Below are 26,743 nucleotides of genomic sequence, written 5' to 3'. Positions count from 1 at the left end.
TAGATGTTGAGCAAAATTCATTACACAGATGGTTATCTAGGCTATGATAGCAATAAGAGCCTTGTAAATATCTAGACTTGTTAGGTGAGCCAGCTGTTCCGTATGAGGCAGACTGAGCATAGCTGTCCGCAAGACAAAGAATATGAAAAGGCATATTAGGGTGATAAGACCAATAATTGACAACACCCCCCTCTCTTATTTACCTATGACTCCGTTAGCATGAAACAATCTCTAATTCGAAAATTATGAATATCTAGCATCACGAGTATGTGTTTCCAAAGCTACTCATACTCTAGGTAATCATCTTGACTTCTGCCTTCCGGTCCAGGGTATATCGTCAAAAAGGACGGCCCCGCACCCCTCCGAAAAGTTACCTCATAGCTTCCGACAAGTCAGCTCAATAACGTCAAAACCTCCGCTTCTGCAGAACATTCGGCCTCCTATTAGGCGATAAAGTTGTTGAGCGCAACACAAAACAACACATGTGTCGAGTCAGTATTTTATTATTTCACTGTTATTTATTACTAGGCTGCTGCGCTATGGTCTATAAAATGCTGTTTCCATAACGGGAATTATCTTGAATAGGCACCTATTCTATTTTAATCCACTGCAGTACTTACTCGTGCATTTTCGTTTATCTTCAATATGCGCCAATATTTGCATCAGTTGATGATGACCCGAGACTCATTTTGTGGTTGAACTTTGATCAGACCATGTTCTGGCAGCAAGACGCTCACATTGCTGAAGCAGTGAATGAAGATCTTCTTTAAGTCACTTTGTGACTACTATACGCTGCCTTCAAGAAGACTATATTATATGTCTGGCTCTGAAGCTTGATTCCATGTCGTAAGGCGTCCTGTGCGATATTTAGTTATTGTGCCAGTAAAGCTGGCTGAAGTTTGATTCACCTGGCAGCTACTTGGCCACCCGAGGACTTATTCCTTGTTTAGTAACGAATTTCTAAATTGGGATCGATAATTAAGCCACTGTGCATTTACCCCCAATCGCTTGCCTGACTAAGTAGAAAAGAGTTCATAGTTTCGAGAAAAGAGTGCGTTAATCTAATCAGCTCTAGTGCTTATATCTCAATGTGTAACCATACTCATGTTCTTTAATCCTTTTTCATCTCTGAGGATTGTGATTAATAATCGAATGTCTCTCAGCTGCGTTTATACTGCCCTTCGATAACTAGTGTGATCATCCTCGTGGAAACTAATCCTCATCAAGCCCCAAAATCACGAACAGTCTTACCCCATGGCGTTTCTTTTGTCTTTTGTCTCCAGTTTCTCATGCAATATAATTTGTCACTCGGATGAATGATTACACTAAGTCCGGTATCAACCTCAAGACCCTCCGCGTAAAACAAGCGAGAAATATTGACTTCTAAACTAACGGCCCCAATGGACAGATACGTATCTTTCGAACAGCTGTATTTATATACTCAATATGCTACTCGCTTCATACCCTTATCGTCTGCCTTGACAACAACATCCTCTACCAGGAGCAATCTTTCATCCGTAGTATAATCTCGAAAATGTCTGTTCAAGATCTTGAATCCAAGTTGTATGACTTCGTCATCATCGGCGGCGGAACTGCTGGTCTGGTTTTGGCATCACGCCTGACAGAGAATCCCGACACTCATGTGTTGGTGCTTGAAGCCGGAGCTTCCAAATTAGATGTGAGCATTAACATTTGTTTGTCTGTTTTATACTCTTTCAAATGACTAATCCCGTGGGAAGGACCCTAAAATCAACATACCAGCTCTGTTTACCCAGTTATATGAAGAGTAAGTTAATAAACAGCGTTGTCTTCATTTCTTATACCAACGTTTCATCTTCCAACCCCTCGATCTTTCGCTTTATAAACATTTACCGGTCAATATTGACCATACAAACAGCCCAGAGTATGACTGGTGTTTCAAATCTACTCCTCAGCAGGCACTGAACAACCGCATTATTGCTCAACCGCGCGGTAAAGTGCTCGGAGGTAGCTCCGCCATTAATTTTCTGATGGCTTCGCCTGCAACCGCAAGCGAGTTCCAACATTGGGAGGAGCTTGGGAACCCAGGCTGGAACTGGGAATCCATGCTTCAATATTATCGCAAGTCAGAGACTTTTAACCCTCCAACAGAAGAGCAGACAGCGCTATATGGTACTGGCAATTATGATCGTAGCCTATACGGCTCTGATGGCCCGGTCCAGCTCACCATGCCCATTGGTACGGGAGCTTCTGATGCTGCCTGGCAGCCAACATTACAGGCTCTTGGTATTCCCTCGGACAAGGATCCCAGGGTGTCAGGCAGTCTTGGAGGCTGGCCAATGCTAAGATATACTGATCCTACAGGGAAGAGGAGTTATGCAGCGTCTGCCTACTATGCTGGGATCGCTGGCCGACCGAATCTTACGGTGCTGACGAGCGCATATGTTACCAAGATGCTCCTTGATTCACTGCAAAAGCCTGGAGGCTTAGCAAAGGTGGCAGGTGTGTCTTTTATCCTCGACAAAGTAGAGCACGTCGTTCGCGCTACCAAAGAAACGATTCTTGCTGGTGGCTCATATATGAGCCCTAAATTACTGGAATTATCTGGCATTGGATCTTCTAGTCTGCTCAAAAAACTTGGTATAGATGTTGTAGTCGATAATCCCGCTGTAGGAGAGAACTTACAGGTATGTCATTCGACCAAAATGATGAAGAACATTGAGTATCATAGTCTTCAAGCTGGCAACGATCAACTAACGGCAAATAGGATCATCCTATGGTACCACTAATCATTGAGGCCCAGGACGGCGTAATGGGCGCTGAATCATTCCGGCAACCAGAAGTTTTACAGTGGGCATTGAATGAATGGATGTCTGGCCGTGGTGGCCCTCTGTCTTCGGGGATAAATGGCACGTCGTTTTTGTCAACACAAAGCATTGCCCGTCATATCGGACAATCGCCTGATTTTATGAAGAGTATTGGCACGAACCGCGATGATGAGCATTCTCCATTTTTGCGGAAGCTTCTCTCAAGCGACAGCGAGGCCGACTTGCAATTCAGCTTCGCCCCTGCTGGCTTCGATCCATACAAAGGTGGAGAAGCTCTCTCACGGCTATTCACGCACACTGATCCAGGAAATTATCTTGGTTCGGTCGCTGTACTGACTCACCCATTTTCGCGAGGCTCTGTACATGTCACTTCATCTGACCCCCAGGTTGCCCCGTCTATTGATCCCAATTACCTTGATCACCCGGCAGACTTTGAGCTATTGGTGCAGGGCATCCTTTTCATCCAAAAGGTGTTTGAGACAAAGCCTCTTGCGGACTATGTCCGTGATCGGGAAGATGGAAGCGGAAAAAAGATTCAAGAGAGCTTCAAGATACCCACAAGGATTGATCGAGGTATTGCTGAGAAGCTTGTAAGAGAAGCCACTATTCCCTCGTGGCATCCTGTCGGCACATGCGCCATGTTGCCTCAGGAAAAGGGAGGAGTGGTTAACCCGCAGCTGAAGGTATATGGAGTGGACGGGTTGAGGGTTGTTGATGCGAGTATAATGCCCGTTCTACTTCGGGGCAATATTGTGAGTGCAGTATATGCTATTGCAGAAAAAGCTGCGGATATCATTAAAGAGGAGTACAAGCTATGAGATGTATATTGAACGATTGAACATTATCCTTTGGCAATTAAGAATGACTAAGTATTTACGCAGGATATTTTTTCCATGACCCGAGGGATCGCACAACTTGAACAAATCTCAATCCCAAATGCCTAATATTTAGTCGGCCCATCTTTCAGCATGAGGCGTAGACTTCATTCAAATGAAGAGTAGTCTTCTTGGTCTCGTCTGAATTCTTCCATCTCAGCGAAGTAATACTGTTCGGCCTCGCCACAGTCTCTACCTCAACTCCAGCCGTCTTCAAAATGAGGTCCATCGCACGAATCAGTTCAGCACTCGGTTCCCAGACGATAACTTTGGGGTACTTCCACTTGCGGGCTTCTTCCAAAACATCGAGCAGCAAGCTGGCCAATACTTCGGGAGAAGCCTCAACACCCGGAGGAGTTCGTACTCTCGATATTGCAAGATGTTTGAAGCCATAATGCCAGTAGATCCAAGTGTCGGCAGCTTCGCAGATCGCGCCATGCACATACGGCGGTTCACCACCACGGAGCTTGGTGTTGAGAAAATCGCCCCATTCGAACAACCACGAGACCATCTCAGCCGATGGAATCACAGCGACATGCACATCGTCTGGTCCGGCTGCCGTGTTCTCAAAGGTTGCCTTCAGGTCTGCCACGTCGCGCTCACACAGTGCTGGGATCTCCTCATTTGCTAAAAGACGGGTACTGGGGAGGCTTGCGCGATTTCCCAAGTGAGATTCATCAGAGATATTTGTGATGTTTGATATGATTGAGGGTATCATCTGCCACCCAGAACGGACATAGAACTGCAACAAAGTCAGTAAAGGGCTGTTTGAGGGCATCGACTCTGCTAGCTTAATGTTGTCACGTACGTCGCCCACACTGGTATACAGCATGCTTGCCGCCGCGTCACCTGGTCCATCCAACCATTTTGCAACTTGTTCGATGAGCAGAGTCGCAAGCCCTAGTCGTCTATATTGAGGATGGGTAGCGACAGTGCTGATGCAGTAACCGCTCTCTTCTCGCAGCGACTCATTATCCTTCACAAGGAACCGCCGATGTATCGTCTTGCACAATGCGAGAACAGATTTCGTATCATCATCTAGAGATATGCACCAAAATCGCGTATTTTGGTTGACGGTTAACGGGTGCTGCGATAGATACTCTTCTTGGTCGGCGATAGCGGAGGCCGGGAAGGATGGCGCATAAGAAGCAACGATAACCTCGCAGCATGCAAGGTGTTGCTCGGGAGTTCCTTCACCGAAGACAACATTTAAAGAGCCGCTCGGTCCCTGGACAATAGTAGAAAACGAGAATGCCATTATTGCGCTTGTTTTTATTTGCTTTGGAGGTTTGGAGGCGCGAGGCTGGCTGCGTTATAAAAGTTGCTCAACGCTCTGGTGCTTGATCACGCCTCTTCATCGGGTGTGGATTTGGTACCCGGTTCAATATGATCCTTCGTTGTCAATGTATCCGAAAGTAGGCTATAACGAACGAGGGAGATGTTTCGTAAGACGCTTACGAATCGAGTGACTCGTTTTTACTCAAGAAATTGATCAGATTGAAGGACCAACAAAAAAAAAAAAAAAAAAAAAAAACCTTCTTTAATGACAGGTATCCGTCTAATTCTTGATGATTATCACGAGCAGCAAAAGATTTTAAAAACAGAGCTGCTAAAACCTCATCTTAGGGCATAGTTCGTGTTAAACTAAGTGGCCTGTTAACAAAAGAACATTGAACGGGGCCCGCGGAGCGAATACGCTCGCCGTTTTCGATGAGTTTAGTATGGCGCGTAGGTGCGGATTGTCTGTATGCTGATTAATTCTCGATTCCCTCTTTTTCTGCACACCTATTGGCTACGTGCGGGAAATTGAGATTTCTATTTCCAACACCCTCATACAACTAGCAGCGGGGTCATCCGCAGTGTTGATAGGAGGCTATTGGTTCAACAAAACAGTCCATGAATCCTGCATGGGTCGATTCTAGGCGAACCAGCAAAGCCGATCATATTTTATGGGAATATTGATGGAATTTATTTGGCAGGATCTCAAAACGCGTAGGAGATGACGCAAATGATGACGACGCTATATCCAAGACACTGATTAATGACTGTAGTACGTAGAGCTCCATCAACTGGCCCTCCTCATCTAGGTATCCAGTCACTGTAGCTATAGTACAGATTTTAAGTATTCTTTCCATAGACTATGAAGAACACTTTATATTCTCACCTAGCTAGTTGGTAGGCTTACTAGGCACTATTACCCCATCTTAGTCCCCTTACCGATGCCGCCGCCAACACCAAATAATTGCTTATGCACTACCCCGTAGGCAGCGCATGTTTCAACTTAGGTGCTGTAACGAACAAGTACAATGTAAAGACAGAAGCTCTGGCTGGGATGAGATGTGACTAAGCTTTTGATCACAAATTCTACACATAACCCTGCAAGTTCTTTAAGAGGAGTCAGCAGCCTAAATCTCATGTAACACTCTGATATGTACGTGAATGGAGGGGTAAGTCTGGAGATAGTAGCCAAGTGTTTATTCATATTATACAGCGGAGAGAGTATGGGGAACACTCGTGAACGATATACTCCTAGGACATAAAAGGAATATAAGCTTAAGCTTATATTATAGTTTTATTCATTTTCAGAACTAAATACACCAAGTGTGTCAGATATGTAATCATTTTCACGATTACTATTGTACGCGCAATTCTTGAAAGCTTTCCTTGGCATAAGCTTTCAGCTCTGGTGGCTCACACTGAGGCCAGCGCTCCTTCTGTCATTGGCTGCTCGCGATTTTTCGTCCTCTAGATGTGATCAATTGTTCTTTTGGTGGTTGTGCTAATCGATAACGTAAGGAAGTATACTATAAGTAATGGAGTATCAGAGTATAAGTACTAGATGGAGCAAATTACCGACCTGATTGCGAACGTGGATGACAAATGGGGCGGAAGATCTAAACCACGCATTGGAGGGGTGAGTGAGATGCGAACGGAGCAATACATATGTCGCAATACTGTTGATCTGATGCTAACTGGTGGAATATAAGGCGTAGTCTAAACACTAGCGACAGCTGGCAACACTACGAAGGAGAGGCAGCTCCCTCTCCATAAAGGTTGGACACAAGTATTTTAGTGCAACAACTCTATTTACTATTTAAGTAACATGGCCATCTTATCATTGGCTATCCTCTTCTTCGGAACTGAGTGGGCATTAACAACTGCCAAGCCTATGCAAGATCGTAGCACAGTGTAACCCCTTTTTCCGATAATGCGATTCACTATTAGCTGTGTACAACTAGTTTGCCAAGGCCTACAGCTTGAATCATCCTATTTAAACCTTGAGATTGAAAAAGGTATTGCAATTTGTTATTAATGGTATGACGGCAGCGGTTTCTATGAGTGTCAAGAAAGGACCAACGGTTGGGACAATTTGGATTTTGGATGTTACCTCATTATCTATGGAGACAAGCCTAACAAAGATTATTATCATTCTTCCCCTTAACTTTATACTATAGATTACTTTGCCAGGGGCTTTGTTTCTTGTTCTTCACATATGAATATAGGGTAATACCGTAGAGAATCGTCAGGACTGCCTATTACTAAATTACAAATACTACAGCATCAATGAAGCCAATCAGGGGGAAAAAATACATAGACTTCTCAAATAATTTTGGGGGACTGCACGTATCTGATTGCATTCAAGTTCAGTATAATTGTTATATACCAGTTGCTGTCGGATAGCATTGCTGAATCTCACATTTACGTCTATCAAAGCTGCTAAAATGTCTTGGCAATTTGGACTCCTACCGTCTAGCAATGGCTAGCCGCTCGACTTTGAACCTCAAAGAGAGATACTCTCTTCAAGAAGAAAGCCTACAAAGGTTCCATTGCGTCATAACAGAATGATGCAATCCTCACACGGAGGACTCCGTACGTTCATTAAAATGTCAAACGGAGTCCTCCGGGCGTTAATTGGGATATCAAGAAGGCGTAATGGCCGCAGCGCTACCAGCCTCGGCTGTTTTGCTACTCATAGGTTTACAATCCTGATAGGATAACAGCATTTCCCCTCCTCACAGTTGTATTCAAAGTGGAAAGCTGTCTTTACTTAACTTCCCTATTAATCTACTTACTTAGAAGAGATTACCGATCCCAGATTGCAATACTTAGCTCCTTAATATGGAAGGTCGCACACGCTTTGACAGCTACGATTAGCGGGTCAGACACGGCGATCTAGCTGCAAAAGGACAACAGCCGTGTTCCGTGTTTATCAACAAAGATAGACAAACACGACAGAGAGTGGCTGAGTGAATCGGCATTTGCACATGATAGTCACATTGACTAAGTCTCTCGGCGCATAAATCAGGGATAATGCGATCAAAAGATCCCTTGGCATTGGGACTCAATTGCTTGGCATACATGGGATTGCCTATTCTGTAGGTGGGGTTGATATTTTTAGTCGTACAGATTGTCTCAAACAACAACAATTGTCCAGCTTTTTGAACGCCAAAAGATAGTGTTGAAGGATTAGGCTTAAAGGTAAGCTAAAGTTAAGCCTACTAATTAAGACTATATGTTATTTTTTATAGTAGTTGTGACTCCATCGCGATGAGGGGTTTTGAATAGACTTCGTGGGAGACTTCTACCTTAAAATAAAGGTAATGTTGCTACCTTCCGTTTCTAGTTAAGAGAGCGTTGAACTTCGGAGGTTATTTTGGGAAGGAGATCTTAGGAACTTTTTTATCCTGCCTATAATGTGATTACCGAAGAACCAAGCTGCTAGTACAAATCGGTTATAATTCGTATATTCATGATGATATCAACTGATGTCTTCAAAACACTGCCTTGAAGATTTTATATAAATATATCCTCTTCACCCGTCTCAGAGAAAGAGAATCATCCACTCACTCACTCCTCGATCACCTTTACAGACAATCACCTTTGCAAAGGACCAGATACTCACAATGGCTCCCGTCCTCGCCATCGCCTCCGTGCTTGCAGCACTTCCCGCTCTCACCATGGGAGCTGCCATCACTCCTCGTGGCAGTGATATCGTCGGAGGAACCACTGCTTCTCTTGGCGAGTTCCCCTACATCGTCAGCCTGTCCACTGGTGGTTCGCACTTCTGCGGTGGTGTCCTGATCGACTCCCGCACCGTTGTCACCGCTGGCCACTGCACCATTGACCAGAGGGCCTCCTCTGTCAAGGTCCGCGCTGGAACTCTTGTAAGTCTCACATTATGAATTCCAAAAGCAAACTTTCTTGAAATAGATGCTAACAAGTTTTAAAAGACCTGGGCTTCCGGTGGCACCCAGGTTGGTGTTTCATCTCTGACCCTTCACCCCAGCTACACCGTCGACAGCCAGGGTGTTCCCGACAACGATGTTGGTGTTTGGCACTTGGCCACTGCCATTCCTACTAGCTCTACCATCGGCTATGCTACTCTGCCTGCTTCTGGCTCAGACCCTGCTGCCGGAACTACCCTTACCGTCGCTGGCTGGTATGTGTATACATCACCTTTTCTCAACAAGACTGATACTAATTGTAATACAGGGGAACTACTTCTGAGAACTCCAACTCTCTCCCCTCCACCCTGAGGAAGGTTTCCGTCCCCGTTGTTGCTCGTGCCACTTGCGACAACGACTACGATGGCGAGATCAGCAACAACATGTTCTGCGCTGCTGTTGCCGCCGGTGGCAAGGACTCCTGCTCTGGAGACAGCGGTGGCCCCATCATTGACCCCAGCGGAACCCTGGTCGGTGTTGTTTCTTGGGGTCAGGGATGTGCTGAGCGTGGATTCCCTGGTGTTTACACCCGCCTGGGCAACTACGTCAGCTTCATCAACAGCAACCGTGGTTAAGTCACGAGTTGAGAGTTGAGCAAGGTTAAAAAACACAAGAAAATGTTATTCGAGATTTGAGTTAGCTTTATAAATATACCTAACCGACATGATCTTATAAATGAGCTTTTCCACTAGTACTCCGGATGCCGTGACGGTAGTAGATGCTATGTCTTGAACCTCCACCCTTCAGCATCTTCTCTTGGTTAACGAATCTCAATGACCTTGTATATTAACAGTTGGCTGCCGCTCTGTTTCTCTGACTGAACATACAAGAATCGAAGATTTGAGATCAAGATCGTGCGACATTATGCTTCTAAAATGTAGATAATGCATGTCGACATCGTGGAAGGACTTTAGGGTGGAGCACTCAGTGGACTTGGGGGCTTCGGGCGATCAATAAATTGCGTCGACCAAAAGCGAGGGCATCAGAATGTCTAACAATAAAATAAACTCGCGCCAGCTATTCTTGCTAAAATTCACTAATTGGATGCGAAATCTAACAGCAGCGACCCATTTGGAGATACTGAGCCTGATTTCGTGACCAATTCGTGTTTGTGACTCCGTGCCAGAGGGATCTCGTATGTGCATCGTCGCATTAGCAATTGGCGGGTAGCACACTTTATGATATCGTCCATCATCGGAGCGGCAATGATGTGAGAGCTGTCTCAATGAGCCTAGGAGAGTTGATACGCGCAATCTGCTCTATTGACATCCCCAAACCCCAATCCCTCGATATAGAATAAGGTGTATAGAGATCTAACGCAGCAATCATCAATCAAGATCACCCCACATGCATTCTGCAAACAAGACCCCCTGGCCTGGCCCAACTAGCCCTGACTAGTGTCGCCCAGGGGGATTTCCAGCGGCTCATCGTCATCAACTGTCCTGCCTGCAAGAGCTGTCTTGGTGTGACAAAGAGCTCAGCTCAATTATTAAGCATTGTTCATCATCCCACATAGATAATTACTTACTTTTCTACGGAGTACCGAACCTACGGAGTACCGAAGTAGCGCGCTCCTCTTTTTTTGCCTCACGTTTAACTCATTAGTTACTGCTCTAGATCAAGCTCATTCGCTCATTCGTCCACTTCTCGCTCTTCGGTCTTTGATGTGTGCGCAAGGCGAAAAGGCGAGGCTTGGTGGCGGGGCGCGGGACGGAGGAACCGGGAAGATTAAGCCACTTTAAGTTAACAGCTGACAACAATAAACGTATTTAAGTTGTCTGATAAGAGTGACGACAACTTCGAAAATTAAACACATCACAAGCTGCACACTGTTAACGACTATCCATTTCGCACAACTTCTCGACATTCAAATCACCCCAGAATCCAACGCCTCATAATGTCTACAAACAACATCGCTTTCACAGCCCCAATCAACCCTGCTGGAGCTGGACCGACTCTCAAACGAGAGCAAGTATGGGCCGCTTTGCGTCTGAAAATTCGTTCTGCCGAGACCTTTGTCCCGCAGGCCATCGAATCCACAACCGTCGTCTCTGAGTCAACGGACCCTAACGGAAACCCAGTCACTGTCCGCGACATCATTTTCACAGCAGACAAGCGCAAAGTCAGAGAGACAGTCACAGCATACGAGCCTTCTAGAGTGCAGTTTATCCAGCCAGACGGCAGCTCTGTTAATAACATCGTCAGCGAGGGAGCAAACGGAGAGCTCTTTATGACTTACACCTTTGAATGGAGGCACCCGGACGCCTCTAAGGAGGAACTGGCAGCATTGCTGGAGAAGGAGAAGGCGATGAGCAAAGTAGCTGTCGAGGGAACTATTACTGCTTTGCATCAGTTGGCCAAGGAGGGGAAGATATGAGAGCTGTAGTCATTTTACAAATAGATAATGTAATCAAGTAACTCAGCCAAGAATGGGAATAAGAATAATCTAAGATTCTAATCAAATTATATTGTCGGTGCTGATACTCTCTAAGCCCATTGTCCCGACCTTGGGAATCGGATCCTGACAACGTATTACCGGCCTGGCTGAGATCTCCGACTCTCTATATAATCTACAATGTCGAAAAAACTGCGTTTATATGTCCTTTGTTGCGTAGTGCGATTAACATATTGCAGTCCGAATTGAGAGTCAAAGCTACCCCACTCCCAATTATCAACAAAACTCCACATAAACGCCCCGAGAACGTGAACATGGTCTTCCCAAATAGCCTTGAGCATCTCCCTCAAGAACGATATATAGAACTCAGAACGCACAGTGTCGTATTGAATAGCGTTGAGTTGTGGCGGATTTGCTGTACCATTTGTGGAGTGTCCAAATTCCGTTATCATGACTGGAGCCCGAAATGTGTTCCATAGATACGATATCTGAGTGCGTAGGTAAGTTGGTGTGGTATACATCTGTATACTATTACTAGGCTGGCCAATCAACCACCCATTTGAAGTTGTCTCAGTGACACCGACGCAATTCGGGTAGAGTGCATTGCTAGTTTGGTTATTTGCGGCGCAGGCAGCAATGTTGTTGGTAACAGGGAAAATGATTGGCGCAGTGTAAACGTCCATTGCGATAAAGTCTAAGCGATTGGGGTCACGAAGTAAGCAAAACTGTCTCCACTAACAGGGAGAGTACAACTTCAAGCGGTGCTTATACGTACCTAGCGTTCCTTTGAGATTGCATAGATCGGCTTTGCTCAACGGCACATAATCTTGAACCGTCATCTTATACGCAGAAGGATAGTCTTCTCCAAGAGCCAGGGGATAGAGAAAAGGTCCCAGCTGAAGATCATTAAAATGTGCAGCTGCAGCAACATGAGACTTTTGTGAAGGGTCAAGGGGAACGCCTGGAGGAATTTCCATCTTCATGGATATCTTGCCAGTGCCGCGTAGTTCGTCTTTGTAAAAATGATACAACTTGGCATGAGCCTTGATAACGTGATCGATACTCTTCCCATTGACTGTGCCTACCTGAGGTTCGTTGAAAGTAAACCAGAAGGGCACTCGATCAGCAAAGTGGCTCATGACAATTTTGCCATAATTCACAAAAGCATCCTCAAAGCGGTCGTCCTGAAAGCCGAGATTCGTTGTCCCGAGATAACAACGTGTGTTGGAATTAATAAGTATTTCCGTCTGGTTATCTCCGAAGAACTGCAACGGAGTGTCAAAGTGATGAAGGGTCACAACAGGAGTGATGCCTTTGGAAATAGCAAAGTTGATCACGTCGTCATAGTGCGCTATTGCTTGGGAGTTGACAGGAGTATTGGGAAAGACAAATGGCAGTATGCGAGACCAGGCAATACTGAAAGAGTAGTATTTAACCCCGATGCTAGCAAGACGCTCAATATCCTGCTTATAGAGATAATAATTCTCATCTGTAACGTAGTTTGGCGATAAGTTGGTAATACCCAATGTGGCGGCTACCCCCGGTGGGAGGAAGGTAAACATCTCTGGGATAGCCGGTGCCCTGCCCTCATCCGCAATGGCGCCCTCAATCTGTGCTGCAGAACCAGCAACTCCGAGGATGAAATCATGGGGAACTGGGTAGCAATCCGATGATTCAAACAGCAACGGTGGTGGAAAGACAAGCTCCGAAGTGGGTACCGGGGTTGGACGGACAGTAGTCGAGTAAAGCCCTCTCGAAGTGAAGTTTGGCACACCGGCATTTTCCCATAGTTGGGAGTAGGCAAAATGACCGTATGGATCTTTCGAGTCATGAATAGGCGCTTTGGATGGATGAGCATACCAATTACCCCACGATGTCGTTGACAGGCTCGGAAGCAAGTGCTTTACTTGAGCATAGTGCGGAGCGTATTGAGAGACAGCGCTGAATGTTGGTACTGGTGATGCCGTGCGGACGGTTTCCGTATTGGTGTATTTGAACTGAGAATATTCATATTTTGGAGTCTTGCCGAAAGCTTGGTGCGTGGGTGTTGCCTTGCAAGCAGATGGAACATTTGGGCCGTGTGTATGAAGGTAGACTTGCTGGCCAAACGCGCCGACGACGAAAAGCAGCAGCGCCGCCAGCATCTTTGTTACTGAATAAGGCATAAGCAGACTCTCCAGCGAGCTAGGAAAATGAATGTCAGTCTGTGTAAATTTTCAGACCAATTATATCATGATTGACTTGAGAATTTTGGAAACCTTTATATGGTTTCAATTATTATCATATATCCTTATAGAGACATGCAAGTCTTTTTGAGCCTCCGGACTGTTTCTCATCGCCAGCCCGACCCTTCACTCTGGTAACAACCGGTAAACTATAACCTTTTTCAGCTAGACGCCGGAGTTGCCTGCTTTTTTGCGGGGCTGTCAAATTACTAGGCGGCCTCTTGTCATTGACAAAGCAACAAAAAGGCCCGTCTTCTATGTTAGTATGGAATTCTAGACGAGCACTAAATGAAGACTAGAACTACATGGGTAAAGAAGGTTGTAAGAATTTTTAAATACGAAGAGAAGGCGCGTGACGTTTAATGAACGCGTGAGAAGAGTTGCTCTATGGTCGTTGCGCCTTCAAGTGGTGATGTAGCTCATAGAGTAGATGGTGCAAACAAACTCAAGAGACTTCACATCTCAGCATCAAAACCAATCAGTAATTTGTTCAGAAGCCAAGAAACTTAGTTAGAATATACTTGATGACAGAGAGGCTAACTCGCATGACAACTTTGCACTATTCCAACCTCGCTGGCCGCGGGGTAAGATCCCCAGATCGTGGAGAATAATGCCGAGGATGGCGCAGTGCTGATCTGGGGTACGCCGGCAACTGGGACCGAATTCGGCTTAAGAAAAGGGGAAACGGAGGCCTCGGGTTTTACCCCTCTGGCGTTGGTAAGGCGTCGCGCGTGTGACAGGACGTGAATACTGGTGAATGTCTGCAATTCCACTGTGAACATCTTGGCATTCACAGTATCGCCAACTTGGGCTATCATCGTTGCAGTCGTTACAGTTGTTGAACCTTGTGACTAGAAAATCCCATCTGCCACACTGATGGCGAGGCTAGAGGAGAACGAGCTCAGCGTTATGATAGGCTCACCTGCAGCGCCGAGTTGGAGGGGTGGTCGTGTCAGCACGGCTTGCGTTGCGTGTCATCGCCTCAAGGTTTGTTACGAGCTGGGTTACTGTTATTGTAACCTGGTAGCAATAATCAGGAATTTCATGGTTCACGCTGACCATAACTAGATGAAATGCGTGCGCGTTGGCGATTCGGCCTGCACTCGCTGTCAGCGTGCCAAGCGCAATTGCTCTGCAAGGCCGCCACTATACCCTGGCGAATTCGAAGTGGTTGTCAAAACACCCAAGAACTTTAATGCTCCAAAGCAACCCCGGATATCTAAAGACGCTTGCCGCCGGCGGGTAAGAAGTAGACATCACAATAGGACAATCGCTCCTGTTAACTGCCATGAACATGCCGTTGTTTTGAGGCACGACCGAAGGCTGATCGATGACCTCCCGTCTATCTATTTGACCGCTCCAATCTTGGCAGTTTTGGGCGATAATGTTGTGAATGATGCTTTGGACATTGATTCACATTCAGTTTATAGCTCGGTGACCTCTCCCAGTCTGTCACCAAGTATGCTATCTGATGGAATAGATTCACCACTGTCGAGGGCAGAAATGAGACAGCTTTTAAAGATGTAAGTCTAATAACATCATGCCGTGTGCTGCACTATACTAAGTAAACCAGATTCTGTTCTCGGTTGCTATCGTCTATACCCGTCTTCACCAAAGACGATTTCAAAAACGCGGAAGTCATAATCGAACAGCAGCCAGAATTAATCCACTCAATATGCTACGTCACTGCAAGATATCTACCGGGAGGCTTATCAACTGTGCGGTTAATTTATCCCAAAGTCTTGAAGTTTGTCCAAGACAAGTCTGCTGGCACTATATGGCCTGGAAAAGCGGATATAGCAAGCTTCAGGGCACTGGTAGTTCTTTACGCCTTCTCAGAAATTGCTCTGCCCAACATTGAGAACCCACATTCTCCCTATATGCTACCAACGCAGCTCCTTAAAACAGTGACAGAAATTTACGGAACCCAGCTGGGACTCCACAGATCTATTAACGGTGCAAGAGCCATGTTGAGCCTCCCGCATGACCAATGGCTGTCCAGTGCTAGTTATAAGAGATATACATATTGGCTATGGCTTTTCACCATGTCTCACCAGTGAGTTCTCATTCATGGCACTGAATTCTTTCTCTTTCCTTTTTGAGTTGTCAGTGCTAATGTACTTTAACCACTTAAAGCAGTGCTATCATTACAAGAACACCGCCTAGCATTCGGAGCGATAATTCGATACGGTCAGCCCCAGAGTTATTCGCAGGTATAAACATCGAGCCTCGTATGCGTCGTCTGTTAGGTGAAGTGGAGTTGTGTCTGCTATGGGAAAAGGTAATGCTTCAAAGACTCTAGCTGAATCTTTTCTGACAATTTCTCATCTAGGCAAATGCTGTTGATTCAACCTTCGGCGAATGGTGGTGCCCATCAGAGAAAGTTGGCCCAGCTTGTTCCTCGCCGTCAGCCGTAGTGGACATCGTCACCCGTGATTTGGCTGCCTGGAGAGCCAAGTATGCTTCATTTATTGAGCATGGTAGGTGAAATCTCCCAGATACTCATAACTTCACAAGACTAAGGATATTTAGGAGGATTTGGAATCGGGCTCGATTTTCATTACCGCTACTCTCAGTTTTGCCTCAGTACATACGCTGTTTGTCACTATACACATGTGAGTGATGTTGACAAGCGAGACCTATTGGTGAGAACGACGCTAGACCATGCTGTCGGTATGCTATCTTGGCTTCAACAATTGAGTCCCGTGGTTCGAGAGAGCCTTCGGTACATTAGTGATTTCGCGTTTGTCATGATTCTCTATGCATGTATGTTTATTCTCCAAGCTTGCGAATCGCGTCACATGCTTTCAGAGGAAAGATATAAAAATTTGAAGACTGTGGCGACAACGGCTCAGCTCTTGGTTGATCTGGGCATTCACTCGTTTCATTTTCCATCGATCTACGGGAAATTGTTACAGAAGCAGCTGGGGAATCTGCAACCAAACGTGTGCGATGGTGTAGAAGCAGATGTACAGCTCAAGAGCAACTCACCAGAAACACCCCGCAGCATTTGGGCAGAGTATTCCAATGTTAAGGGAGATGATTGGTACTCAGAGGATTTTGGAAACCAGGAGGATTTGTTTGGCGAAATGTTAAATTTGCCTCGTCTGGATTGGTTTGAAGCATTAGAATGAACTGGCAGTCGCGGCGCTGGAATTAATTCAGATCTCCCAAAACACTCATTAATAATGCTACTCCTCGTATTAACTATCAAGACTATGCTCCATACACTTGATTCTGTCTCCCATATGCCTCATGCACTAGAACATGAACCTTGATCCCAGTATTCGCGTTTAGTTTCTCACAATGGCGCTCTGAGAGTGCCAAAAGTCACAGCGATCAGAAGCATCGGGATCTCTCTGGGCCGCGACACTCGTATCTGAGACATTCAGAATAGTGTAACTCTTTTGTCCGTATTGTGGCCAATGAGTTCGTGTCTGATGAGATACGGAAGGAAAGGTATTTGGGTCGCCGCGAATGATGAACGAGAGAAAGTAATCTTTGACCGCAGTTGCCACTGATGAGTCGACGGTGAAAATGTCTACGTTGAAAATTGGAAAGTCTGCTGCCGAATGCACATAAACTCCAGCATCAAAGATGGATTTATAAGCCGGGACGCCGTATTTCTGTGCAGCTGCCGCAAAGTAATAGGTCGGGCAGTTGATGTTCGCATCGCCGTTGATTTGTTGAGTCTGCCACAGAGACGGATCGACGCCTGGAGCAGAGAGAGGAGCGAGAAGAGCAATGAGCGGAAAGATGAGGCTGCGGAAGAATGGCTGTTCGTAATACGGGGCTCCAAAGCTAGACAGCGGATAAAGCTGACTTAGACTGTCCCAGAACTTGGGTGTAGGTGAGTCCCACGTCTTTTGCCACTGGGCTTTGTTTTCGTCGAATGAGGTTGTTGAAAAGTTGGTGAACAAGATGCCTGTCAGGTTATTAATGAGGGAAGACATGATATACAGACGATGTGGTTGTCTTCATACCTTCGAACGAATCATGGTTTGTCATGAGCGGAACCCTAGAGAAATGGCCCTTGTTGAATTCTACAGATGGTAGATCGCGGACAAAATCGCCATCCACTGAAGGTCCATAGTACATATCTCCATAAGAGTATAGTCCGGCATCGTATCCAGTATAATAGCTTTTGTTTATCGCCGTTTCCAATGCGGATGGGGATAGACTTCGAAGACAGGCGACATTACCGCACTTGGCATCATTTAAGAAGTTCTGATACTGTTTTTGCAAGAAGGTGTCGTCGTGGTAAGGCTGCAGCCATGGGAACTCTATATCGCGGGTTAGCCCGATTCAACTTATACGAGAAGCTTCACCAAAGGAAGGATAAAACTGAAAACCATACCTGCAATCGCACCTCTGTACGGTGGTTTCTTCTCTCCTCCCTTGTAAATCATCTGGTTCACAACCGATCCACCGCCTGCGCTCCCTCCCCAGATAGTCACCTTGGAGGGATCGCCACCAAATGCGGATATGTGACGCTGAACCCATTCAAGGGCGAGGCGCTGATCGAGAAGGCCAGCATTTTTCACTCCGTTGTGTCCATCAAACTCCTTTGGGTTCAAGAATCCATATGCACCGAGGCGGTATTGAATAGAGACCCAAATAACATTGCCTTGGGCATACTTTGTGAAATCTGAGCCATCCGAGGAGATGGAGTTACCGGTGATGTAACCTAGCATATATCAACATCACTATCATTTCTATCCAGTAGATTCAATAGCTGCTCACCTCCTCCATGAATATAGACAAGAACAGGGAGAGATTTGGATTTTGGCGATACCGGCTTAAGAACATTGAGAAGTAAGCAATCCTCCGACGCTGGTATTTGAGGACTAGCCCCCAATACTTGAAGGGCCCCCAAATTAGTGCCATTTGCCCAGGCCGTTGGGCCCTGGACACACTGAGGCCCTAAAATAGTAGCGTCGATAATTCCCGAGGAATGTTTACCATGAGTCTCAATGGCTTGTGGTGCCTGCCAGCGCAAATCGCCTTCTGGGGGGACTGCGTAACGAATGCCAAAGTAATAATCGAGGCCATATGTAGCATTTCGAACGCCTCGATATTTTGCATATCCCAAGTCAACTACTGGGTTGTCATTCGTGCTGTAAGACGGAGCGCCAAGGGCACAGCCGCCAAGAATGGAGACTAAAAGAAGAGATTTGATCATGGTTTGTCGTTCAAACTTTCGCATCAAATTCTAGAATACGTCAACGACGTCAATTTACATCTGATGAAACAAAACAGTTGACAGACATCTTCCCAGAACTTTTTATATGGCTTCTCAGAGACAATAATGCTTCAATGGCAACCCTGTTGTTTGCTATGATTTAGCAGAATCCGGGGAAGAGGGACGATACCTTCCATTCTGGGTAACAGTTTGCCGGTGAAGACCGGACTCTTGGTGCCATTTGAGGTATGCTCTACATCATTTTTGACCGCTACAATGGAAAGTTGAAGCTGTGATTTACATAATTGTAATAGTAAAAGCAACTTAAACATGTTATTGGCTAAGATAGAACCGGTTTTTGGTAGAATTACCAATGGACCGGTCAATACCGTGAGAGGGTCGACCGGCAATGCTTCGTCTGTATGCGCATGCGCTTGAGCCGGTAGCGAATGATGCAACAGGTCGGCACATATGATCCGACAAATGGCAGAAGAAGTGTGACGCTAAACAAAGAGAAATTCGCAATCAAGGGGACCAATTTTTGTGGCGCATTGTGGCTGATACCAGTACGCAGCTTCCGAGCAGATTATACCCTCAGCGAAGGCCATATTACAAGCCGGAACTAACCTGTATTCATAACGTCAATTTGCTACCATCTTCTACTGCTACCGACTTCCGTTGCCTCGCAAAATTGTTGCCAATGACAGTCAGCATGATACTAGGTAATTTATAAACAAGTAGTATACACTGCCGAAATTGGAATCCCGTAGGTGCCGACAGTCCGACGCCTGTCCGAAGGATTGAGCCGGCAATGCTATTCCTACCAGGGGTTATAATTTTGTCTTCGTTTCGCAAACTATTGCCCCCATTGACGGCATGTGGTTTTCAAGTGGCTGAAAGGAAGCATTTGAACTTAATAAAGCAATTTCTACTCAATAGAGTTGTGAAGAAGAAAAATGACTCAAGTTACTGCATTCAATTGCCTGTTGGCATACTCCTATTGTGGTTAAAACCCAGTCGCGTTCGGCGTAGACAGTGCTGCCTGGAAGGATTCAATATCACTCATTATAGCACGAGGTAATAATAACCGACGCTAACCACAAAAGTAATGCATAGCTACTCAACTATAAGCAGTTTCTGGACTTTGGGAATAGAACGCGTAATCCTTGTAAGCAACTGCAATACTAAGTAAAGAGTAGGAATGAACAGCATGTTGAACTTGATCGAACTATAAACGCTTTCATTGTAAGAGGATAGAAAAGAAGCAACAAACACCTGTATTAAGGTACATGAATTGATGTTCCATAAATCATTGGTCAGTAGATACCTATAATTCAGATGATTACATCTGTATAAAAGTGCAAACGGCTTGGCAACTATCTCACTGAGCCACCCTTCTCCTTCATCGGAGTCGTATTAAGCCACGCTTCGGGCCTAAGTACCCTGGACCTAGATGGACGGATGTTTTAAGCTGTATATGGTACCAAAAGAGAAGGTTGTGATCTTATACCATGCTCAAATCGCGGCATATCTTTGCATCCGCACCAATCATATTCAACTAGTATAACTATAGGATTCAAAATGCTACTCTTACTATCTAGTAGTGACCGAAAAATGGATAACCTCAACAGTTGTTGTAGTTCGAGTTCATAGAAAGACGCTATTGTCAGCATCAACAAGATCAAACGGGACGAGGGCAAGGGTTGAGAGAGAAATTAGATTCTAGTATCGGTCAAACAAATTCACCAGACGAGTTGTAAGATGCCAGTACAATACTCAGCAATAGAATCATCTATAAAGAGAGACTTTGCTCCAAGTCGTTTCTCATAATATCTCCATCAATCTCAACAACTTCAACTACCTTATATCAGAGACTTTCAACTCTTTTTGGACGCTGTTCACTTCTATTTAAAATGGCTCGCTTGACTTACATCTCCCTACTCGGCCTTGCCAGCTCCGTCCTTGCTGCTCCCCAGCCGGCATTGACTGGAACTGAAGGCACGATTGCTTCAACTGTTCGAATTGCCGGCCCTACAGCTGCTCCCAACATTCACGGTCTCGAGATTGCTGCCGCTCCTCAATTCTTGACCATCACTGTCATTAACAGCCACGGTGATGCCATCTCGACCTCACACGCTCACGATCCAAACGGACCTTCTGCTGTGTCGGGCAATGTAGGTCCCGGAACCATGGCCAATGGCGCCACTGCTGCCTTTGCCGTTCCAACCGGATGGATTGGCAATGTCGCCATCAACGACGCCGGCTGGGCCATTACAGGCGATGATTCCCTGATTGAGGGTAACTTTGTTGTTCCTCAGGGATCTACTGAAGCCGTGGCCGATGTTGATGTCTCTTATGTGTAAGTCGTAGACCACCATTCGCATTCCTTGGTCTTATCAAACTAATTCTTCTCTAGTAACGGATTCTCTGTTGCTATTGTTTGCTCTTGCAACGGACAGGTTGTGACTGGTTGCAACAAGAACTTGTTCAACCTCAACTCTTGCGGCGTAAGTTGAACGTAAATTACACCTTTACAGTAGACTGAAGCTAACATGATATAAAGAACAACGACGGACAAAACGCCTGTGTTAACCCGCTCCGAAGCGATGAAGGAGCCACGTCTGCTGCGCCCTTCTTCGCCCCCTGCCAGCATGCGGCCTGGACGTATGTTAACGATGGCGCTGCGAACTCTTTCGGACAGTGCCAGTCTGGCCAAATCACTTGCTGCGTTGGAGCTGCTTGCCCTCCTAACCCTAGACAGCCATAAAGTCTTGGTGGTTGAGGCTTAGACTTGAGACGAGGAGAATGTTGCCGGTGCTACTATGAAGTAGTATTGAGAGTTTTATTCCTGTCTTTCTTCATGAATTATCCAAAGTATTTATTCTTCTTCGCAGTCGTTTTATGTAAATAACTACGCAGAGTACATAGTTACAGAGGATTATATACTAGTTACATAGACCAATGCATCTTCATTATCGCAACCTTTTGCATTACAAAAGTCTGGTAGTGCTTACTTATAGAAGCATGCTTATCATTAGTGCAGTAATGTTTTCCTTCTTCTTCTTCTTCTTCTTTTTTTTTTTTTTTTTTTTGGTCTTTTAAGGAAAGACTTAAGCGTTCAAACGGTTCATATTAAAGCAGCCAACAACTTATATCCTATATTTACAAGAGACTTTAGCACCTACTAGCCACCCTGATATTACTCAGTCGTAATCTAACAAAGCTACCATCTGTAATGCACAAATCTTGACTACAGTATTCAGAAATATTCATCTCAAGCAGTATATTCGTTTTTATCCAACCGTATCTCTTAAACTAATGTATATACAGTATCATTTCTTTTTTACATCATGAGGTCATATGTACACCAGCATATTTTCCAATGTCATAATCTTACACACTGCCCGACCCGTAAGGGCTAAAAGCATATTGAATTCCTAGAGAAGAAAGGGAAGGTCCACCGTTCTGGAGCAAGTCCTTTCCGTTGTCCGCAGTGCCAAAATAAGAGTAGCGGTAGACGCAAGGATTGTTATCGAGGAACGGGATCGCCGATTGCAAGAAAGTAGCCTCCTGGTCAGCGTTTCCACCTGCTTGAAACTATTCGAGCGGTTAATATCGGCAATCATTCTTTCTTGCTGGTAAAAACTGTTTATGAGCAACATACCTCTGTGATCCAGACCTGGCGGCCACTGCCAAGGGAGCAAATACTGTTGACCCAGTTTTCAAAATCCGCTTCCAGCGTCCAATCGTTGTACCAATGGATGGGGATGAAATCGATGTGGCAATCGCTGCAGGCCTGCAAAAACTGGCTGATCCAGTTGTAGCCGTCATTGGAGACAGCAGGGGCACCGAGTTGCGCGTGGCCATAGAAAGGCTCCATGTATTGCCTCCACGCATTAGCAGCATCGCCAGGGCTTAGATTGGCCTGGCTACCCAGCTCTGGCTCATTAAAGGCCAGCAAGTGTCCCGAGCCTCCATTGTTGATCCAGTACCAAGCATTGTCGAACCATTGAGTGGTATGGTAGCTCTGCGTGCCCCACAGCATGGGCACAAACTCGGCCCAGCTTTGCTTCTGGGAGGTTGTGCTGTCCCAGTTATACTGCCAGTTGACCTGCGAACCATGGCCATTATACGACCCGCCAAACTGCGTGATGGGAATATCATCGTTGGCAGCTAGGCCACGCTTTGGCCATGGATCAGCAAGGGCCAGGGTGAAAAGAGAAGCGGTAACGCTTAACCTTTTGCTGGAGAAAACCATGTTGGCTGGGTGTATGTGAGACTGCGAGAGCAAAGAGATTGGATGTGCCACAAGCTTAAGAGCTGTGGTGAGTTCTCCTATATTACAATGGCAATCTATATACTATATATACGTTTCTAAACACTCAATTATCTTGTTCTTTTGATTGACTGCAATGTTTTGAAGGATGGTTGCAATCTATCGAAGGATGATTGCAATCTGTCGAAGGACTTTTAGCTCTTCCTCTTCTGTTTTCACTTTCTGTTTTTGAACTAACTGGTAAGCATAACAAACCTGTTTGTTAATACGCTTTCACTGTAATGTGGAGCATGTTCCTCGTGGGATGATAGTCAGGCACGTTTTCCTAGTTGGTTGCTAAAAGTCCTAGTTGACAGGATGCAACCCCGGCTCGCGCTATGCGATATGCGGCACAGGCGGCTTATACTATTTGCTAGGATATCATGCTGGATACTGCTGCCTTGCATCCTTCTTATGTGGATACATATTTATTGTTTCTACAAAAGGAAGGTAAAGATATTTTTAACCCCAATAGGCATGCTCATTTGTAATACGCTCGACTGGATCCTGTCGATATAATCCCGCAGTAGACCATCTCATAATGATACTCAATCTTTCCATTGTTGGGCATAATGATACGATTATTGTTTTCAACTCATCTCCTTCTATATCCATCATAGGCTACCTTTGGCTATTAACTCGACATGGCTGCTATTGCTACTCAAGAGCCAGATGTGGCTACAACTTCGTGAAATGGCTCGGTCTTACTACAGCACGCCATTGAAGCTACGGAAAGTACGGATCCTATCCCTACCCATGAGCTTATTTGGCAACTCGAATCTTACGGCGACTATCCGGGCGGCGTCGGATGTGAGCGATGAGTGAAGGTGACAAGATAGTCTTGCTTCGAGGTTGACTATCCCAGTCTCGCATGAACATGTGAATAGAGAGGGGAAAAGTACATAAATAAAGACATTGCTTCATCTCATCTTTCAGTCCAGCAATTCAACGAGCATTGTTTCAACAAAGATCATCTATCCATTCATCTGATATCATCATGCGTGTCATCTCTCTTCTCCCGTTTGTTGGCGCTGCCATTGCGCTCCCAAAACCCCCTGGAGAAGCTCCCGCTAACAACATCACCGCGCCTGATGTTAATGCCATCAAAGCCGTCCCACAAGATTCCTTCAAAAGCTATCAGACTGGTGGCTTGGTGCGCCAGTCTCTCAAGTCTGAGATATCAAAGTCCAAGCGCGACTGGGTCTGCAACACTTCGCCCACTTTCACCTGGGGCGACGGCGACAATGGCGGCAAGGGTATCTTCATCACCAACACCGACAACGACTGGCGGGGTTTCTACGCCTTTCACAACAACTGCGACGCGGTTCCTTACAAGTACGTTTGGGTTGCAGCCGGCGCAACTCAATTTTTGTCCTTTCCTGATGGCTGGGCAGGCCGTATCCAGCGCGGCGTTGACGCAACCATGAACAATGGCCAGGCTCACTGGCTCGGCACATGGTTCGAGTTTAGCTGGGACTCCAATGGCTGGGGCTGGAGCGACGTCTCTCTCATCCGTGGCTGTGACGGCGGTGTTCTGGTCAGCTCTCAGGACGGCTCTGGAGCGTGGAAGGGATTCACGCAGGACATCTTGAGCAATGCGCCCAGCAACGCTCTTGACACCAAGGATGATGGACAGAGGGTGCTCGCGGCCACGGAATTCATTGGCGGTGCCATCAACACGCCTCCTCGCGACTGGGAGCTCCAGCAGGTTGGCTCTCAGTACGTTTATGTCGATGACGATCACGGCAGCCCTGTTATTGCATCTACCAACGGCCGTTTTGGCACCACCTGGCCTGCCGGCCGAGCATAAAGCTGGCATTTTGAGATGAAGACTGTTTGATAACTTTGAGAGTATATATATACGTGCATATATGTAAATAGAGATAGTAAAAATTGTACAAATTATTGTGGAGATATTATATGCCTGTTACTAGTAACTAGTATTTTAACGTAAACAGTTGTCTGATAACGGCGTGTCAGAACTTTGAGGATCAGCGTAGCAATATTGAAAGCGGTGCGTTGTTTGGTCTTTGAAATATGTATTTGTAGTATCGTAGTGCTGGAACTATCGGCCTATTATTGGCAATGATTCAGAATCGGTAGCAAAAAGAAACGGTGATTGAAGGAGTACTATCGATGACATGGCAGCAAGGAAGTTGTTCTGATAATGTGATGAAGTATGTCGTAGTATAGTAATCTCTTGAGCAATGGTTAAGCATAAACATCTGGGTTTTACTTTTTACTCTTCTTTTACGCATACAATTGCTACTGTTATACATGAGTACTTATCATCAAGATAGAATAGAAACGGCAGTACCTTGTAATGTATCTAATGGATGTCAGCTGTTCGCGTTACTCTAGAAGCAAGTAAAAGCTCTGGATCTTTCTCAACTGTAACAATACGCAATTGTGGAAATTAAAAAAACGTAGGGTAAGCTGCGGTCAAAGTTGAGGCTAGTTCGAAATCCGTCAGGATTCAGGAGGATTCAGGATCCATTGTTCCAGCACGTGGCGCAAGATGAGCCTAGACTATCCGGAGGCAGATCAATGTTCCTCTACCCTGGCAGCTCTCTTGCGGAAACTGTCCGTTGCTGGTAGGATCGCCAATCAAGCTTCATGGTCCACACAATCCACTGGCAGGAGTCGCACCTTCGTGATGCAGCTGCAGAAATCCCTCCCAGTGCTCTGAGTGGTATGTCCCCCTTATAATAAGGTACTTGGCCAGTTTGGTGAGATATTCAGGCCTGGCATTGCTAGCCTAACATTTATCTCTGCCGCAAATTACTTAGCCGGGAATTGGTGGTACTCTACAAGCGTAGCATCGAGGAGCCATCTCAAACAAAGGTAGAGGAGTCGACGTTGCTCGACCGTGTTGGTTGACAGGCGGAGAATGTGTAGGCGGAGAATGTGTGGGCAACGGCACGGCACAGAGCGCGCGAGATGAATTGGGCTTGACGACATTCCAGTCACAGAACGACTCGAGCGTTCAAGGCCGAAGAGTAGCTGGGCCAATAGGCTGAACAACTCGACCAACTCGCCGTTACTTGTTGCCATTCGATCGCCATCGAAGACTTTATGGCTGACTGCCGATAACATTTGCCCCAAACCTGGCGTGGTCCCATAGAAGCGCAAGGGCTGGCAAGAAGGTCACCTTCGCTGACCAGCAGATTGCCTTGCCCGCGCCGATCTTGTACTCGCACCCAATCCCCCGCCTAATCCATCAGCCATCCAGCCAACCCACCAAATCTGCCAAGCTCCCTCCAGTTATAGCGGCGTGCGGCGTCGGTCGGTGGTGTGGAGCGGGATCGCATGTGGCGAGATCTAGTGCAGCAGTGGTTTGTTAGTGCACCTGAGCGATATTGTAGGATGTGCATTCACCCGCCGATTGACTGACCTTTTGAAGACCTGGCAATTAGTGATGGAGATGATAATGCAAGATATAAAAGAGATTGAGGAAATTTGGCAAAGGAAAGGCCAGTGATTGGCTGCGGCTGCCTGAGGCTGCCGAAAAAGATACGGAAGAGTGTACCTACGAGGCGGGGGCCTTTTTTGGCAAGATGGAGGTTTTGTGGTTATCATAAGCGACTGTGGGAATCACAACCTAGGCGAATGGAATTGCGATGCGCTTCCAAACCTGTGCTTGCTTTCATTATGCGCGATGCAGCTGCTTTCAATCGAATCTCTTGTGGAATTCTTCTATCCAGCAAAGAATCAGGAAT

The 26,743-nt window shown here is 46.0% G+C and overlaps 10 protein-coding genes across 10 annotated transcripts; 6 read left to right on the top strand and 4 right to left on the bottom strand.

The window, feature by feature from the left end:
* Positions 1 to 1,534: 1,534 nt before the first annotated feature.
* On the top strand, positions 1,535 to 3,737 carry V8C40DRAFT_284796 (GMC family oxidoreductase; the record flags this gene model as incomplete). Its single annotated transcript, XM_083222226.1, has 4 exons — positions 1,535 to 1,678; positions 1,740 to 1,786; positions 1,898 to 2,666; positions 2,747 to 3,737. The coding sequence occupies 4 exons, from the start codon at positions 1,535 to 1,537 to the stop codon at positions 3,623 to 3,625; spliced, it is 1,839 nt and encodes a 612-aa protein (XP_083067170.1). The 3' UTR covers positions 3,626 to 3,737.
* On the bottom strand, positions 3,593 to 5,588 carry V8C40DRAFT_259208 (uncharacterized protein). The gene is made up of 2 exons (XM_083218915.1): positions 4,491 to 5,588; positions 3,593 to 4,424 (listed from the first exon to the last, which is right to left on the bottom strand). The coding sequence occupies exons 1-2, from the start codon at positions 4,938 to 4,940 to the stop codon at positions 3,771 to 3,773; spliced, it is 1,104 nt and encodes a 367-aa protein (XP_083067169.1). The 5' UTR covers positions 4,941 to 5,588; the 3' UTR covers positions 3,593 to 3,770.
* A 2,842-nt stretch (positions 5,589 to 8,430) lies between these two features.
* On the top strand, positions 8,431 to 9,599 carry V8C40DRAFT_259202 (S1 family serine peptidase). The gene is made up of 3 exons (XM_083218914.1): positions 8,431 to 8,847; positions 8,914 to 9,122; positions 9,176 to 9,599. Exons 1-3 carry the CDS (start codon positions 8,587 to 8,589, stop codon positions 9,480 to 9,482), a joined length of 777 nt encoding a protein of 258 aa, XP_083067168.1. The 5' UTR covers positions 8,431 to 8,586; the 3' UTR covers positions 9,483 to 9,599.
* A 686-nt stretch (positions 9,600 to 10,285) lies between these two features.
* On the top strand, positions 10,286 to 11,411 carry V8C40DRAFT_259201 (SRPBCC family protein). The gene has a single exon (XM_083218913.1). It carries the CDS (start codon positions 10,805 to 10,807, stop codon positions 11,282 to 11,284), a length of 480 nt encoding a protein of 159 aa, XP_083067167.1. The 5' UTR covers positions 10,286 to 10,804; the 3' UTR covers positions 11,285 to 11,411.
* Positions 11,412 to 11,415: 4 nt separating this feature from the next.
* V8C40DRAFT_284794 (glycoside hydrolase family 1 protein) lies at positions 11,416 to 13,446 on the bottom strand (the record flags this gene model as incomplete). The annotated part of the gene is made up of 2 exons (XM_083222225.1): positions 11,416 to 11,996; positions 12,078 to 13,446. The coding sequence occupies 2 exons, from the start codon at positions 13,444 to 13,446 to the stop codon at positions 11,440 to 11,442; spliced, it is 1,926 nt and encodes a 641-aa protein (XP_083067166.1). The 3' UTR covers positions 11,416 to 11,439.
* An 804-nt stretch (positions 13,447 to 14,250) lies between these two features.
* V8C40DRAFT_284791 (Zn(II)2Cys6 transcription factor) lies at positions 14,251 to 16,661 on the top strand (the record flags this gene model as incomplete). The annotated part of the gene is made up of 6 exons (XM_083222224.1): positions 14,251 to 14,514; positions 14,596 to 15,050; positions 15,101 to 15,583; positions 15,664 to 15,808; positions 15,860 to 16,007; positions 16,060 to 16,661. Exons 1-6 carry the CDS (start codon positions 14,404 to 14,406, stop codon positions 16,659 to 16,661), a joined length of 1,944 nt encoding a protein of 647 aa, XP_083067165.1. The 5' UTR covers positions 14,251 to 14,403.
* Positions 16,662 to 16,820: 159 nt separating this feature from the next.
* Positions 16,821 to 18,709, bottom strand: V8C40DRAFT_284786 (Carboxylesterase family domain-containing protein; the record flags this gene model as incomplete). Its single annotated transcript, XM_083222223.1, has 6 exons — positions 16,821 to 16,906; positions 17,073 to 17,110; positions 17,227 to 17,452; positions 17,511 to 17,810; positions 17,897 to 18,214; positions 18,271 to 18,709. The coding sequence occupies 6 exons, from the start codon at positions 18,707 to 18,709 to the stop codon at positions 16,821 to 16,823; spliced, it is 1,407 nt and encodes a 468-aa protein (XP_083067164.1).
* A 1,740-nt stretch (positions 18,710 to 20,449) lies between these two features.
* V8C40DRAFT_153233 (uncharacterized protein) lies at positions 20,450 to 21,624 on the top strand. The gene is made up of 3 exons (XM_083211337.1): positions 20,450 to 21,068; positions 21,126 to 21,216; positions 21,273 to 21,624. Exons 1-3 carry the CDS (start codon positions 20,623 to 20,625, stop codon positions 21,474 to 21,476), a joined length of 741 nt encoding a protein of 246 aa, XP_083067163.1. The 5' UTR covers positions 20,450 to 20,622; the 3' UTR covers positions 21,477 to 21,624.
* A 353-nt stretch (positions 21,625 to 21,977) lies between these two features.
* V8C40DRAFT_259195 (glycosyl hydrolase catalytic core domain-containing protein) lies at positions 21,978 to 23,144 on the bottom strand. The gene is made up of 2 exons (XM_083218912.1): positions 22,374 to 23,144; positions 21,978 to 22,306 (listed from the first exon to the last, which is right to left on the bottom strand). Exons 1-2 carry the CDS (start codon positions 22,965 to 22,967, stop codon positions 22,103 to 22,105), a joined length of 798 nt encoding a protein of 265 aa, XP_083067162.1. The 5' UTR covers positions 22,968 to 23,144; the 3' UTR covers positions 21,978 to 22,102.
* Positions 23,145 to 23,507: 363 nt separating this feature from the next.
* V8C40DRAFT_259194 (uncharacterized protein) lies at positions 23,508 to 24,943 on the top strand. Its single transcript, XM_083218911.1, has one exon. It carries the CDS (start codon positions 24,022 to 24,024, stop codon positions 24,832 to 24,834), a length of 813 nt encoding a protein of 270 aa, XP_083067161.1. The 5' UTR covers positions 23,508 to 24,021; the 3' UTR covers positions 24,835 to 24,943.
* Positions 24,944 to 26,743: the final 1,800 nt, after the last annotated feature.

This window comes from Trichoderma camerunense (genome assembly GCF_050948025.1).
Source record: "Trichoderma camerunense strain CBS 138272 chromosome Unknown V8C40scaffold_33, whole genome shotgun sequence".
NCBI classification, from domain to species: domain Eukaryota; kingdom Fungi; phylum Ascomycota; class Sordariomycetes; order Hypocreales; family Hypocreaceae; genus Trichoderma; species Trichoderma camerunense.
The sequence above is the reverse complement of the archived record's forward strand: the minus strand, read 5'-3'. Positions and strand labels throughout refer to the sequence as shown.